Below are 17,053 nucleotides of genomic sequence, written 5' to 3'. Positions count from 1 at the left end.
TTTGCTATCATCAGCTTCTTAGATTTAGACGACACAAGATAGAATCTGGCAAGTAATGAGACAGCAAATAGCCACAAACGCTAAAAGGGAAATGGGAAGACATATGAGCCAGACAGGGCAGTAAAGAAGAAAGAGAGAGGGACAGGGGTCAATTCTCCTGACCTCTACACTTAACTAGAGGGGAGAGTCTTCATCGGCTGTGCTGGCTGTTGTCCGCCACTTCCTCATCCTCCTCCACAGCAGGATTTTGTAATGGAAGAGAGTGAGAGGAGAGGAGGGGGAGGGGGAATTTTCCAATTTGTCATATTACAAAACGGAGAAAAAGCGGCCCCAGCTGTGTCTCTTTTAAATAAATCCTTTCTAGCAGAGTTTGAAGGAGCTGTGGAAATTTATCCACCAGTGAATAAGAATTGATATAAAATAAACAAAGATTCAGAAAAAATCTTTACATATTCACAGAGGCATGACAAAACATATCATGTTTTCATCATACTTGTCTACAGTGAATGAAGGTTCGAGGGTGTTTCTGTCCCTACAGGCGCTCCACCAATCACCTTTCTGGACAAATGCGTGAGTCAGTCTTATTTTTAGGAGATATTGTGTCAGTTTCTAAGAGTGTCTGCATTTGTAAGTCTGCATAAGTGTGTTTTCTGCATAAACTAAATTAACATGAGGAATGTGCTCATGTCTGGAGATAGCTGCCAAGTAAAATGAAGCTCCGTCAGGCAGGACAACACAGTCTCGCCTGCGATTGTTTGGATTTCACAGGTCACACTCCACACGGGGCTCTGCGGTATTGAGAGGGAGAACCTCCGAAGCAAAGCAGAGTAATCAAATGTGAACTTAATTAAGAGCTATTTGGGTGTCTGGCTGAGATTTCACCAGGTCTCAACCCCACAGTGGTAATCAACCATGACTGCTATTTGTGCAAGACTCAGAGGCGAGAGGAGGCTATGACCTCCTTCACTTCCACATAAAATAATCAATCGAAACTCAGCCGTTGAGGGGATGAAGAAAAAAAAAAACAAAGCAAAAAAGGGTGTGATCCACCATTATTAAGTTAGTCAGTTTAGAACTTTAGACAAATCCCTTTGCCACACCAGCACCAGAGCACACACTGTACATAGCTGCACAGGGAGGAACATGACAATTAAGCCTTCTTAGCATACTGCTGAGGGAAACATATTAAAGAAGATTATATGAAATTCTTTAGTGCCTTTTCATAAGACCAGTACAAGTACCAAGTCTCAGTGTGACGCACAAGTTCAATGAAACCAAACTAGAATTGCTAGAATAAATTTTGTGATGATTTTGGACTATATATCCAAAGTTTTCTGTTAAATTTGATTAATTGCCATTAAGGAAAATAGGCCTATTTACTTTCTGTTAGAAAGAAAGATGAGAGGATCAATAGCATTGTCTGTTGAACAAAAGGAAGGTTGAATATAGGCACAAAGACAAAGGGAAACAGCCCATTACCACCTTTTATTTAATATTAACTACGGTACTCAGTAGCGTACATACCTCTGCCTACACACAGTGTGGGAAGTCCTCCACTCAGAATTATTATACGTATTATACCTGTAATTATACAGGTTTATTGAACGTTGTATCACCTTTAAATGTTTGTCAAGTAGTGGCCCACAAACATCGCTCATTTGAGTTATTTTTGCGTCAGGCTAAAGGCAGAAATAAGGACTTCGAGTCCACTTTAGGCCATGTGAGGAGATTTTTGCTCCGGAGTGAAGGGTGAATGCCTGCTTGAGGGATTAGTGTTACAGTTAGGGCTTATGTTAAGGTTAGGGTTGGGTACTTTGTGTAAAGGATTATAAGTTTGCAAATACATCTACACCAATGTCCTTGTATGAATAATGTCCCTGGTTTCACAGTTTGGAAAAGCCAGGATGAAGCTGCGGGGACTAGAAGAGTCGCATTGTGAAGGTTATATACAGCACATACTGTACTTTATCAGGAAGTACTGCTGGGAAGAATGAGGTCTGTTTGCTTGCTTCGATTTTCTACAGGGAATTGATTCAAAATTAAACCACAATGGGTGCAAATCTTCTCCAAAACACTTTTGTTCTTGAAAGGTTAAATGGATGTGACTGAATCCCTGTGCTGGGTGGACTGATGCTGAAAATAAACTGTATTTCATGATGGTGCAACAATGATTGGAAACAATCTTAGAATTTAGTCTAAACAATATTCAACAACAGGCAAATAAATATGATGTTTGGGCTAAAATCCAGTACATCAATCATCTGAATAGATTCATGGAAATGGGTTCAATCTTAAACAGCAACAGGTCACAAGGCCTCCATTGTGTTCCTCAAACAAGTAATACCAACCTGACAAAAGAGGGTCACAACAGTCCCTTCACACTAACACAGCGTGACACAGTGTCTAACTCCTGATTGTTGTCGGTGTGACGACCAGCCCCTGACACTGCCTGGCTTCAGCCTGGCTTCAGCATGAATGAGTGAACATGGTTCCCTGTTACTTAAATCCAGGACATAGTAACTTTAGTTGTATTATATAAATTAAAGAAGTATAATAAAGTTGCACAACTTTTGAATATAGCAGTGACGTGTAGAGATCTGAAGCTGCTAACTCGAATGTCGCAGTCTGGATTTTTAATTATGACTATCGGGCTGGATGAGAGCTTATTGTCACCGTCAAACAGCGTGTATGCAACCCGGACATCGAGCTCGTCGCAGTCGGACTTCGTCCATATTATTTGCCGAGGGAGTTTACCAGTGTTTTCGCCATCACTGTTTATATTCCTCCATCTGGGAACGCAGCAGCAGCGTGTGACGTCATCCACACTGTAACTGCAGGATTACAAACACAACACCCCGGGGCCTTCATCGTCATCACAGGTGACTTTAACCATGCTTCCCTCTCATCCACACTCCCAACATTCTTCCAGTTTGTAAAATGTGCCACCCGTGACAATAAGACTTTGGACCTGCTGTATGCAAATGTTAAGGATGCATACAGCTCCACTGCCCTGCCACCACTGGGCAGATCAGACCACAACCTAGTCCTGCTCTCCCCATCATACAAGCCTGTGGTTCAGCGGCACCCAGTCAAAGTGAGGACAGTGAGGAAATGGACTCCTGAGGCCATGGAAACACTGCGTGGAGCGCTGGAGGCCACAGACTGGGATGCTCTGTATGAGCCACATGGTGAGGACATTGATGGCATGACTGACTGTGTCTCTGAGTACATTGGGTTCTGCATAGACAACACCATCCCCACTAAAGAGGTCCGCTGTTACCCAAATAACAAACCGTGGGTAACAAGCGACCTGAAGGCCCTTCTCAACGAGAAGAAGAGAGCCTTTAGATCACGGGACAGAGCAGAACTCAAACGGGTACAAAGGGAGCTAAAGCGCAGCATCAGGGAGAGCAAGGACAACTACAGAAGAAAACTGGAGCACAAACTGGAGGACAACAATAGCAGAGACGTCTGGAGTGGGATGAGGGAGATCACCGGCTTCCAGAGGAGAGGTGAGGGAGCAACGGGGGATGAACGACGTGCGAACGAGCTGAACACGTTCTTCAATAGGTTCAACAACAACCCCCCCACCCCCAGCGGACCCTCCACTGCCTCCACTGCCTCTACTGCTTCTCAGAGCAACAACCCCCCACCTCCCCCCACCACCCTCTGCCCCACACCACACCCGTCACCATCTCCCCCCACCCCTCCGCTGGCTTTCACCACAGACTTTTTCACACCTTCCACCCCCGGGACATCCTCACATCACCCACAGTCCCCCACCACCACCACCTCCTGCAACACACACCTCTTTGCACCACCCTCAAACCCACCACTGACATCCCCTACCCTCCAGTCTGGACTGCACATCACAGCCAGCCAGGTGAGGAGAGAGCTGGAGAGGCTCAAACACAGGAAAGCTGCTGGACCGGACCGCATCAGCCCTCGTGTGCTGAAGGCATGTTCCAGCCAGCTCTGTGGAGTCCTCCAGCACCTCTTCAACCTGAGCCTACACCTTCAGAGAGTGCCAGTGCTCTGGAAAACATCCTGCCTGGTCCCAGTGCCCAAAAAAGGACGCCCTGCTGCACTGGAGGACTACAGGCCGGTGGCACTGACCTCTCACATCATGAAGGTCATGGAGAGACTGGTATTGGCACACCTCAGACCACTGGTGTGCCCATCACAAGACCCCCTGCAGTTTGCATATCAGCCCCATGTTGGGGTTGATGATGCAATCATCTACCTGCTGCAGAAGGCCTACTCCTCCCTGGACAGACCCAACACCTCAGTCCGGATCATGTTTTTTGATTTCTCCAGCGCCTTCAACACCATCCAGCCCAGACTGCTGAAGGCCAAACTGGAGGGCACGCGGGTGAGTGCTCCCCTCATCACTTGGGTCGATGACTATCTGACGGGCAGACCGCAGTTTGTGAGATTACAGAACTGTGTGTCTGATCGTCTGATCAGTAACATCGGGGCCCCCCAGGGAACTGTACTGTCCCCCTTCCTCTTCACCACATACACTGCTGATTTTAAGCACTGCACTGAGTCGTGTCATCTGCAGAAGTTCTCTGATGACACGGCCATTGTGGGGTGTGTTGAGGGCGGGGGGGAGGCTGAGTACAGGGACCTGGTCGACCGCTTTGTGAAGTGGTGTGGGGAGAACCGCCTGCAGCTCAACGTGGAGAAGACGAAGGAGATGGTGGTGGATTTCAGGAGGAACAAGCCCGTGCCCTCTCCTGTCTGCATCGGTGGGACGGATGTGGAGGTGGTACCTGCATACAAGTACCTGGGTATCACACTGGATAATAAACTGGACTGGTCCACTCACACAGAGGCCGTCTACAAGAAGGGCCTGAGCCGGCTTTACTTCCTGAGGAGGCTCGGGTCCTTCAATGTCTGCAACAAGATGCTGCAGATGTTCTATCAGTCTGTTGTGGCGAGCACCATTTTCTTTGCTGTGGTGTCCTGGGGTGCGGGCATCAAGGCAAAGGACGCCAACAGACTGAACAAAATCATCAGGAAAGCCGAGTCTGTGGTTGGCTCTAAGCTTGTCACCCTGGAGGAGGTGGTGGAGAACAGGATGCTGGCAAAACTGCTGGCAATCATGGACAATCCCTCTCACCCCCTCCACAAAACACTGGACAAGCTAAAGAGCAGCTTCAGCCACAGGCTCATCCAACCCCGCTGCTCTAAGGAGCGATACAGGAAATCGTTCCTCCCAACCGCAATAAGACTCTATAACTCATCTACCTCTGTCAGAGCCACCATCACAGAACTGCACTAATATACCTGTCACCTTTGCACCATGTACCCTGCACTACACTACGTGTGTTAATTTAAACCACTTTAATATTACAGACCTTTTTATACAATAATATTGTCTTTTGCACATCCAGTCCACGTATTCTTACACTGCCAGTATATTGTATAGTCAAGTACTTATAATTATACCCTACTATATATTATATATCATATCATATTATATCATACTCTGCATACTCTGCATATTCTCTGTATATTCTTCGGATTTACAAGTCTATATACACATATTTATACATGTGTACATGCTATTATTATATTATTATTATCACTACTACTACTACTATTATTATTATTATATATACTATTGCTGCCATTATTACTATATACTGCTATTATATTGGTATAATTACTGTCTATATAAATATATATTATGTTATATTGTATACTATATATATATATATAAATATATACTGTACTAATATTCTTATATACTGTCTAACAATAACATTACCATCATATCATTATTACTATTACCATCATATTGCCACTGCACTACTTGTCTGCCTATTCATCTTGTGTTTCTGTTTCTGTTCTTTTTACCTAAATGTTTTGTTTTGTTTTGTTTTGTTCTATTGCATTGTGTTTTGTTGTGTTCCGATACACAAGCTGCTATGACACCTTAATTTCCCTCCGGGGATGAATAAAGTACTCTATCTATCTATCTATCTATCTATCTATTGTCCCGTTTCATCCAGAGGGTTTGGCCCTGTTCAGACCTGGTATTAACATTAGTCTTTAAAATGAACTAAAGTGTTCATATCCGACCCAAACCCATCTGGACCTGATCGGTTCAGACAAAATTAAATTCGGGTACTGTCATGCTGGATGAACTATCTACACTCTACATAATAATCGGGGGAAACATCAGGCTCAGGTCGAGTTTGGTTAGCTTTCTCTCAGGCTGGGTCGGGAACAGACAGAAAATTGCGATGACTCTAGTGTGGACGCACGCAAGAAACACTGAGGATTCATTAAGGACCTGATCACTTGGTCCACATGAGGAGGTGATCTGGCATGCATGTGGGGGAACCGACTCCTCGGCTGGCGCCCTCTGACCTGCTAGTTTCATAATGAACTGTATATATGTAGACACTTCTCAGTGTTTGTCATACATTGATTTGTTTGTGGCCAACCCCCCTATATCAACATTGACTGCCACATATTGATTTTCTATTCGGTCACATGTGGAGACACATTCTAATGCCAGGTGTGAAGTGATGCACTTAGAGTTGTCCACTTGGGATGGGATCACATAAGCTGGATGTCAGTACCAGGTCTGAGCCGTCCACTATCCTCCTCCTCAGCTCTGACCAGCTGAACACCATGGCCAGTGCATGGTGAAGGACTGCTGTTCTAAGTAGTAGCTTCAACACTTGTGTAGTTTCATAAGAGACATACAGCACAGCTTACTTTCTCTTTCATGCACACTCTTACTCATACAAACACAAATTTATCAGCTGCATTATCAGGGGAGTACGATGTCTTAAATAGATAATTCCCAGACTGATAATAGTAGTTGCTGCTGTAAAAGTGAAATGCCAGTTGCTTCCTCTGTGAACGATATATCAAGGGAAATGTACGGATTCACTATTAAAGTTTTATTCACATTTAGATAGAGAGCGCTATGATAATAAAACCAAAGTAATGGATTTCTTCACACAACTATATTTCGAACCAAAGCAGCTACTCTGGACAGATTTAAAGCTGCTATGACCTTTATTCTAACATTGATAATGGATCACATGTCTTGAATGTGAAGAGGTCAATCAAACCGATGAAGCGACAGAGATCATGAGTCTGCAGCTTTACACTGTCTTTCAGCTCATTGTTTCAATTTACGCCACACAAAGTTACTGTTGTGGTTCATTCTCACCTCTCCGACTGATTTTTTATAAAACCTTACATGCCCACTGTGGGTGTGGAACGGAGCTAAAACAAATGTTGAATATTGGAGTTAAATTCATCAGGGGCCATTAATATTACTCAAAACGAACACTAATGTCACTCTGCATCTGTTGGATGCGTAAATAGGCAACTGTTAATTTACACTGTCTGATTTTCAATGTATAGCCTGATATAAGTAGTAGATAGTATATAGGCAATTTCATACCCAGATAACAATGTATATCATGAAGTACCACGTTTTCAGTAAAATCGGTAAAAAAAAATCAATAAATAATTGACCAAATAAAAATGACCTATTTCTTATCACATTTTGAAATCTATTTGACAAATAAATGGTTACTTATATTCTATTCAATAATAATTCTTCTTTCATGTTGAATGGAACCTATATACCTGTATATAAGTAGGCCTACAGTATGAAAATGGATGAAAATCTAAACAAAACATATACTGTAAAACTAACAGCAAAAGAGGTTCCTCTGTCAGGATTTCAGAACAGCCCCTTCAGTGCAAATTCCCTGCCTGCATCTGTGCCAACGAAATAAACAACAGAGCTTAATATGAAACAGTAGATGTGTTTCTATCATCACAGATTGTATATCATCATATCATCACAAGCTTTATGTGACTTTTAATAAGAATTCAATCTGTCAGGTTAACTGTCCGCATCTTATTACCACTTTGACTGCTCATCCATATCTTAAGACTCAACTCTCTGCTCTCTCTCACCCATCATTACTCTCATTTCAAAGATTTTGCATGACTCTATTTTCAAAACATTTGCTTCTAGGCAGCACCTTTGGTCATCATGCAGGAAGGATTTCTGTCACTTTGACCCACGAGAATAAATAACTAGTTAATGAGACAGAATTTCCAGCCAACGCAGCCTCCACCTCAGCATTTGGTCTAAGCTAAAAATCAAAGGCTTGTGGCAGAGAGGGCTTTGTATTTTTCTCAGCCTGCTTTCACCAGTAAGGGATTTTTTTATATCCTTACATTCAGACGGTGTCATAAGTTGCTGGTTAATGTATTGTGAATATTTCTGAGTGTGTTCATAATTTCCTCTGAAGGTTTCTGCTCATATTCTTTCTGAGGGCCTCCTGAGACTGTTCAATCCTCACTCCCTTAAATAGCTCCATCTAGATAGTGTATCTCAATCAGTGTGTCACAACACCAAAGTGGGTCACAGGGGCTGTTCTGACAAGCTCGCTCACATGTACCTAAGTGAACTTTGGCTAAAATAGATGTTAGCTTTTCAAAGACTTCTGCAGTGTTTTCAGGCAATTATGAAAAAAGTCTCTTATCCGAATGTTGTTAATGTCTCTTGAAGATTCAAGTTAAAGTGGAGAAAAAAGGTCCCGGATTTGCCTAACGCAATAATTTGCCCTCTTCCTGAGAGTTAGACGAGAACATTGATACCACTCTTGTATCCGTCCATTATTTTTTGAAGCTGGGGCTGGAAGACAGCTACATTTTCCTGAAATTTTCCAGAGGGACTGCTTGTGGAAATATGTTAAAATACGGCGGGAACATGTCTGGAAAATTTCACAGCTAGCAAATGGGCGTGTTGAGGGCGTTTCTAACATGCGACGGATGTGAAACTGCAAGAATGCGATTATATTTATATGTTGTGTCCTGCCTCCTGTATGCTCTAACCAGGCAGTAGCCCTGCATGAATGTTCAACACATTTTCCTATTTTGTACATACATCTGACAATCTCCTGCTGTTTTCTTTCTATGTGATGAGACTCTGGAAAATTACTGGACCCAGTTTTAGGAGTTCATATCTGAAAATGACAAATGTCTTGTCAAGAAAGCGAATAACGGTATTTCACAAACAGAATATTTCTTTGAGGCTCAAAATACAATGTTTATGGTGTTGTAAGCTTTTCCAGAAAAAGGAAATTGTGTTTAACCTTAGTGTCTCACTGTGGCCATGGACTATAATATTCAGGTATATGGATGTTGCACTGTCAGGCATCTTATCTAAAGTTTCACTTTATGAGAACAGAGTTTCATTATTAATGCTCAACAACATAAATCATCAAGTTGTTTTTACTCAAGAAAAACTGTTGACCAAAGTGCTGGGTGTTTTTTTCTGCTCAGTGAGGTGGCCATGTCTGGTTTCAGTCATTTCAGGTATTTAAGCAGCCAGCAACCAGAGAACTGCTCTCAAACCACATATTTATGGCTGAGTTAAATATACTCTTCATCTGCTATTGACATTAACTGTTTTCCTACATGTTGCTTGAGGGACATAAGGTCAGCAGCAGACCAGGACCTAACAAATGTACTTTGTTTCCCATATTGCCCTCAGCTGTAAAAAAAAAAAAAAGGTAACAGTGGTAACCTTTTGGCCATTGTGATGTTGGTATCACCACAAAAACAACCATGCTGCTGGGCCAGTTCTAAGACCTCCACCAACAAATGTTCCAGCACAGACGACCACGGGGGAAAACTGTCAGGAGGAGAGAATGACTGGATGGTGACTTAATCAACAAGGAAGGAGTCTGTGCCGCTTTCGTTGTAGGATGTGGTTTTAATGAAGAAGTTAAAAGTTTAAGGGAAAAAATAAGAGAACATAAAATGCGGAACCAGGTATTTAATATACAAAAGCTGGCTTAAAAATAAATAAGTAGATGCCTGCAGAAAAACATAATGATTCAAGTTGAAATGCTTCCAACTGCCTATATTGCCAAGATCACAAGCACGTCTCCATTTCTTTTTTCTATATGGAAGGTGTTTGCCCACTAAAAGCTTGAGGTAAATCACTGTCCATTTCTGAGGACTTGTGATGTCTTTTTTTTTTTTTCAATGACATCACTTTTGTGGAGTAAAACAATGTGAGTACATTGATTAGAGCCTTTCCACCAGTCCTCCAATTAGCAGCACTTTCTGAACAATTTGAGACTGTTCGTGGAGGTACCCTCCGGGAAACAAAGAAGCAGTTTAGACCCAATTAAACTTGGGGGTTTGTTGGTGGCCCGGGGACTGGCAACAGCCCAGAGACAGTGAGAGAAAATCTTTAGAGGTCTAGAAACTGGAAAAAGAAGTTGAAGGCAAGTTGGAAAACAACTTTACTAGTAGCACATCTGGTTCAAAGGGCTCGGGGAAAAAATCAAAGGGGATAAGAGGTTAAAACATATAAAGCTATTCTTGGAGGAGGGTAACATGTCGTATATAACTTCCTAGAAAAATCCAACAAATGGCACATTGATGTATGTCTGTTAATGTTGACATCAAGGTTTGTTTGTAAGTTACAAGCACCCTGTAAAAGTTATTTAGTAGATATCTCATTCCCTGATTAATCTATGGGCCATGATAAAACTGTAAATAAGCAAGCAGAGCAGTTGGGCTCAATGAACACACACAAAAAAAATCACATTCTCAAGAAATTGAGAAAATGAGGGAATGGTAATTTCTGCAATTTATCTTGAATACCAAATCCAGGATCCACCCCCTGATCCGGATCCACACCAAAATATAAGGGTTTTGTTTGACCCCAACCGAATCCTTCCACCAAGTTTGCTGCTGATCAGTCCAGTATTTTCTAGCAAACAAATAAACAAAGGCAGATGAAAACATAACCTCCTGGCAGAGGTAAAAAGCCTAACAAGCATGTTCCCTTACAGCTGAAGAATATGATTTATACTTTTTTAGTCTTAATTCTTCATTTATGAAAGTGAGCTATCTTATGATACAGTTTACCTTCATCAGAAAAGCAGCTCCTGCAATGTGAATATCATCACCATGTGGCAAAACATAATTCACAGTAAGTTATTTTGTAAGGTTGAGCTTCGGTGGTCTCTGGTGCACAGCCCAAAGCTGACACATCAAATCAAAGCACAAAGAATCAGAGTAAGGACATTTTTACTAAAACAATAACAGCACATCAGGCAGGCATTGACTGTTTGTTTTAGAGGCCGGGTTTCTCGGCTGTGGACAGATGAGGGGGGAGGCACTGCAGGTAACTACGGGCTATGTGAGTCTATCAGTAAGGTGGTAATTTATGTGGATTCTACTTCCCTAAGAAGCTCACAGCACTGGACTGCCAAGTGCAATGAGTTGACTTCAAAGGCAGGGGGAAGCATTTACGGCTGGATGATGAATCTCACCAAGTGTGGCTCGTGGTTTTAATCAGTCATGCATGTTAAGTCCCACCGATTTTAATGAAATGTCAAATTTAGAAACCAGATTAGCTTCACGGCAACTTGTGCACCTACTCAGAAAACGTCATCTTAGAATTCTCTTGAGAAGCTTATGGACTCAGTCACAGGTCAGACATTCCCTGGATGAATGTGAAGCATTATATCTTTGTGAAAAATAAACCCACGTTCTCTCTTCTCTTTCGCCTGAAACTAATTTAAGAAATTTGTCTGCGCCCCCCCCCCATTTTGATAACAACCTTTTTTCCTTTCTTACCAAACAGAGGAGCGTGTGAGTGGCGCTGTGAGGCTTAATAGTTTCCAGAAGTTGTTCCAGCTCAGCTCTGAAGGTGTCTGTTACCAGGGGGAGCTGTTTTCAAACCTTTTTAATCTGCCTGCAAATCACAATCTGACTGCTGCTGGGAGCGAAGCCTCAAATAAATCAACAACCACACTGAAACTTATTTATACATACATACATATATATATATATATATATATATATATATATATATATATATATATATATATGTATATAAAAACCACACATGTGAACAGTAAGAAAGCAAATTCAATTTCCTTTTATGAAAAACACTGATTCTAAAATCTTCACTGCATATAAACCAGGTAGGATAAACGTTTTCTAACTTCAGTTCATAAAGACCTCTGCAAAGCACGTCCAGCAGGCAAACAAATACAAAAGTGACAGTAAATGAGAGCATTAAAAGAGGCCAAGCAAACAGCCAAGTTTAGAACAGGCACTGCACTGATTTAAAGCAAACACACACTACTACAATAAATGGCCGTGTTGATTGCAACACTAAACATCTGAGCTCAGAGATGAGGAACTGTGATGGGTTCATGGATTACCCACAGTAAATCAAAACTGCAGCACTGAAAAATCTTTCCAAAAAGACATAACACCAGAACAAACTCATTGGAGTGGTAAAAATATGAGAGTGTTGTTTATCACACTGTAAAAAAAACTGTTGAACCACACTCAACAGTTATATCACAGCTGCACATCAGACATTTTCCCTCCTCTGTCACTGAAGAAATTAAAAACTATTGTGTGAGTGCTGCCTCTAGATTTAAACCAGCGTATCGACCTGGAAACAAGTGGTTTGAGGAGGGCACTGAGGCCTGTGCTGCCTTTAAATCGCTGCATGTCGGTGTAAATGTGTAAGAGTGTGTATCTAGAGGAGGAAATGTGCGATCACTGCTGTGACATTGCAAATTTTCACATGTGGCACATGGAAGACAGAAACAAAAGAGCGCTTTAATTGTCTCGGTGTAATCACCTCCACGTTGCTCCGCTCATTCCTTCAGGGAGCTTATCTTCTTCTCACCGTGCAACGCAACCACACAAACACAATGAAACCCTGCTGCGATCATCTGCACAGACACACTCGTGTGGTGCTTCTACGCGTTTTTACGCAAACACTCGGGTTTTCCTCTGCTTACCATCAATAGCCCCCGCTGGAGTGATTACTTCCAAAGTGTGCAACAATCCCAGGAAGAGCAATCCCGCTGCCAGCATGTTGGCCGTGGTGCGCAACGCTGAATCTTATCCTGAAAGAAAATTAGTCATCAATCGCCTCTTGGTGCTGTCAGGCTGGAGGTTGCAGACAGGCGACGACGTGGAAAACCGTGCCCGGGCGGTGATGCTCCTCACTGGGGATCCGCTCTCTGCGTGCGCAACGCGGCTGCCGCTGTGTGCCCGCACTCGGAGGGTGATTTCTGCAGACTGTCAAGTTAAAAAAAAAAGGGGGCTTCTTCTCCCCGAGCCCCGCGGTGCTTGTTAGGGTCTCCCTGGATGCATTGACAGCCCTGTCACCCAGACACACAAAGGCTAGCGGGCTGAAGTGAGCATCAAGCTAGCCCGGCTCGCAGTCGAGATGAAGACGGAGAGCTGACCCGCCTCTGCTCATGCAGTCGCCCCGTCTTTTGTGTCTCCCGGCCCCCGGTGAGGAAGAAGCCCGCAGGAGGAACTGAAGGAGTGGATGAAACGAGCTGCTCTCCTCCTCGACACCACCTCTGCTGCTGCTGCTGCTGCTGGCTGCAGATTGAGCCTGGAGCCCGGAGCCCAGTCAGTCACTCACTCACTCACTCACTCACTCAGCGGTGACGTCGCAGCAGCGGTGGCTGGGCTGGCCCTCCCCTCTCCCCAACACCCGACCTACACCCCTTCACCCATCCATCTATCCATCCATTCATCCCTCCATACATTCACCCATCCATCCATCCATTCATCCCTCCATACATTCATCCATCCATTTATCCATACATTCATACATTCATACATTCATCCATCCATCCATACATTTATCCAGCCATACATTCATACATTCATTCATTCATCCATCCATCCATACATACATACATTCATCCATCCATTCATCCACCCATACATTCATACATTCATCCATCCATCCATCCATCCATACATTCATCCATACATTCATCCACCCATACATTCATACATTCATCCATACATCCATCCATCCATTATTCATCCATCCATCCATCCATCCATCCATCCATCCATCCATCCATCCATCATTCATCCATCCATCCATCATTCATCCATCCATCCACCCATACATACATTCATCCATCATTCATCCATCCATCATACATCATCCATACATCCATACATTATTTCAACTCACAACTGAGCCCTGCATGGATCTTCCTTTTTAACATTTTCTGACATGAAGCATTTTCTTCATTCATTTTCTCTTTCCTGTAAATTCTTTCTTCTTTTCTTTTTTATTATTTAAATCAGAATATTAAGAATTATAATATTAAGAAGAAGAATGATAATTTTCAGGGAGAAATGTTTGTATGTATGTATTGCTCCCTCTGGTTTAAAAAAAATTTAATGTGCATGTCCTCAATGTTTTTTGAGCCAAATTTAAGGTTATTATTTCGTATTATGTTATTTTCCATTAATACAATTCATATGTTTAGAAGAAGAAACAAAATATGAGATGAGGAACAAGGAGAAGAGGAAGAAGAAGAAGAGGAAGAAGAAAAAGATAAAAATAATAATGCTGATAATAATAAAAATATTTTTAAGACCAACCTGGCAAGATTATTGTTACAATACCTGATGAGACTTGATTCTATACCCAGTAAAAGTAAAACAAAAAATGTGCATTTGATTTGTATAATTAATATTAACACAATCAAATATTTAAATCAAAATAAGAGAAGACATTCACAATATCACTGTGGTGAAACAGATTAACAATGCAAAAGAACTCCTAGATTCAAAAGTAATTTAATTTGAGGTATACTGTACATGTTTAATTCAGTATGCATTTTGTTACAGTCGAACCATTTGGATCCCCCATTCACTTTTCCATTTGCCAGTAACATTGTAGGTGATGGTGAATCCGTTTAATGATTTATTAGTCCTTTAAACTTGAAGCAGCCACCTGGATTCATCACTCCCACATCAGGAGCTGTCTCCTATAACAAGGATCCTGCAGAATATCGTCTGTATGTGTGCATCCTCCCAGAATGAGATGAAATGTCCACAGAGGATTCAACACTGCATCTATCGCAAGATCCCGCCCTCAATTTCAGGAAGACCAGTGACAAACATGCAAATGAATTTTGGGATGGAGATGACCACTAAAAGCTTCACATTTTGGCATTTGCATTCAGTGACATTTGGAGCAGACCCTGGAATAGCTTTGTCTACCAATTAATTAAGTTTAGCAGAGAAATGTCATCCTCAGAAATATGATCCTGTACGGTGGTGGTGCCTCTGCACACAGATGTACAGTAGAGGACCAGACACTATCAACTTAGTGCTGCTACACTGGACCTGCTGGAGACCACCGCTCAACAACATTTTTTTGTTTCATAACGTGTTTCATAACATTACAGTCTAACATTTTATAGAAAATAAGGACAAACCTCATCAACTGACATGTTTTCTTGTCGAGGACTGGAAACTGATACATGCTTTTTGCCTTTAGTACCCATGAAATTCCTTCCTATTATGATACTAATAAGAAATAACAACTTAATCAATTTGTCACAGTATTTAATTTGCCATTAATACATATGATCAAATGTCAACATTGAGACAATTTATAATATGGCCACATTATCCATATATGTTTGTGAGTTGACCTGACGAACCTGTAGGGTCATCAGTCACATGAACCCTCTGTGGCTTCCCACCAATGTACAAGGCTAATTGTTTTTTTAAGATGTATAATCAAGCTTGAGGTGCCATTAAAGAATATTCTGAGCCCTGGGTTGGGCAAAATATTTTGCATCTGCAATATATGCAAAAGAAAAACACTGGTTACATTCACAAAACTTTCAAATGTCAGAGTATTCCTCAGATTTTTCATGACCGGAAATACTCAAGACTATATCACACCGTCCTCAGATTCTCAAAAAGTAACTTAATGTTGACGTGACAATTTTATAAGGCAGAAATTATATTCTTATGGAATAGCTTTCTACTCCTCTATGCTGATGACACCCAGTTATACCTTTAAAATTACAACTTGGCTCTGCCCTTATCCAATGTCCTTACATTTTAATAGTTTTGAGTTCATTTAATAACTGGGGATCAATGGACCATCAATCAAATGTGGGGTTAATGGTTTGATTCCTCACTCCCCTCTCAACATTCTAAAGTATCAAGACACTGAACCCAAAGTTTCTCCACAAAATATAATTTTAAATGGATAAAAGAATCTTCCAAATATGTTTTAGAGTCCAATCTCAGTAACCTAAAGGAAATCAAAGCAAAAACAATGGATCTTATGGTCAAACCTTTGGATTAGGAAACACAAACATTTGCCCTAATTGGCTAAATTAGTTTTAGAGATTTTTACTTACAAATGATTTTTTATTGTCTGAGACATGTAATCCTACTTTAGGAAATGTGTAAACTAAGACATATAAGGTCACTTCTAATGAAAACCTCAACAAAGTGCTAAGAGAAGACCAGGATTTTAGTTGTCACAATCCTTGGGTTCACTTTATCATTTTGACATGTTATATAAAGAGACTGTCATAATCAAACCAGCCGTCTGAAAGCAGGCTGATGTAAATGATCCTGGAAATGGAGAAAGTGCTTTGTATTTTTCTTTTGTTAGTTTTTTTAGTAATTATTTTACCCAAGTCACGTCCCAATTTAAAAATCATGAATCATCAATACATCATTAAGTGTTTTCATAACAGGAAATTTCTTTTTTCTAAATATAATAAAATAAACCCCATCAAAGTAATGGGAGAATAATAAAATCAACATAAGGTTACATAAATATTAAATGCTTCATTACATCTCAAAACTGACATGTGATATATTCCAATATCTTTTTAGAGAGATAATTAAAATAAACTATTGTCCAATTACACAGGAAATTAGATTTGGGCTTATTTCAAAACAAAACAAAATGTCATAACAAACACACAAAAATAAAATTAAGACATTTTATTCAATCTCACACTAACCCAGCACTTTCTCTTCCTTTCTCTACTCCTCTCTTCCAGCACAGGACCCTGATGTTTAGTTAACATCATTCATGTCAAACACTACTGACCCTCTGTCGTTGAACAGCAGTCCTTACAACTGCTCTGAGTAATTCTCTGGTCTCGCAAAGGCCCTTCTGCTCTGGGCTTTCGGAGAATAACACGTGTCA

General features: G+C 41.4%; 1 protein-coding gene across 2 annotated transcripts in view; it reads right to left on the bottom strand.

Annotated features, from left to right (window-relative positions):
- The window catches only part of LOC109645270 (low-density lipoprotein receptor-related protein 1-like), a 99,432-nt gene extending 85,960 nt beyond the window's left edge, over positions 1–13,472 (bottom strand). For both annotated transcript variants that reach the window (XM_069538933.1, XM_069538935.1), the window contains exon 1: positions 12,840–13,472. In XM_069538933.1, coding sequence (XP_069395034.1) covers positions 12,840–12,915 — 76 coding nt within the window. In that variant the 5' untranslated portion in view covers positions 12,916–13,472. The remainder of the gene's footprint in view (positions 1–12,839) is intronic.
- Between the last annotated feature and the right edge of the window lie 3,581 nt (positions 13,473–17,053).

This window comes from Paralichthys olivaceus, chromosome 2 (assembly GCF_024713975.1).
Source record: "Paralichthys olivaceus isolate ysfri-2021 chromosome 2, ASM2471397v2, whole genome shotgun sequence".
Lineage (NCBI taxonomy): Eukaryota > Metazoa > Chordata > Actinopteri > Pleuronectiformes > Paralichthyidae > Paralichthys > Paralichthys olivaceus.
This window is presented reverse-complemented; position numbering and strand designations above follow the sequence as displayed.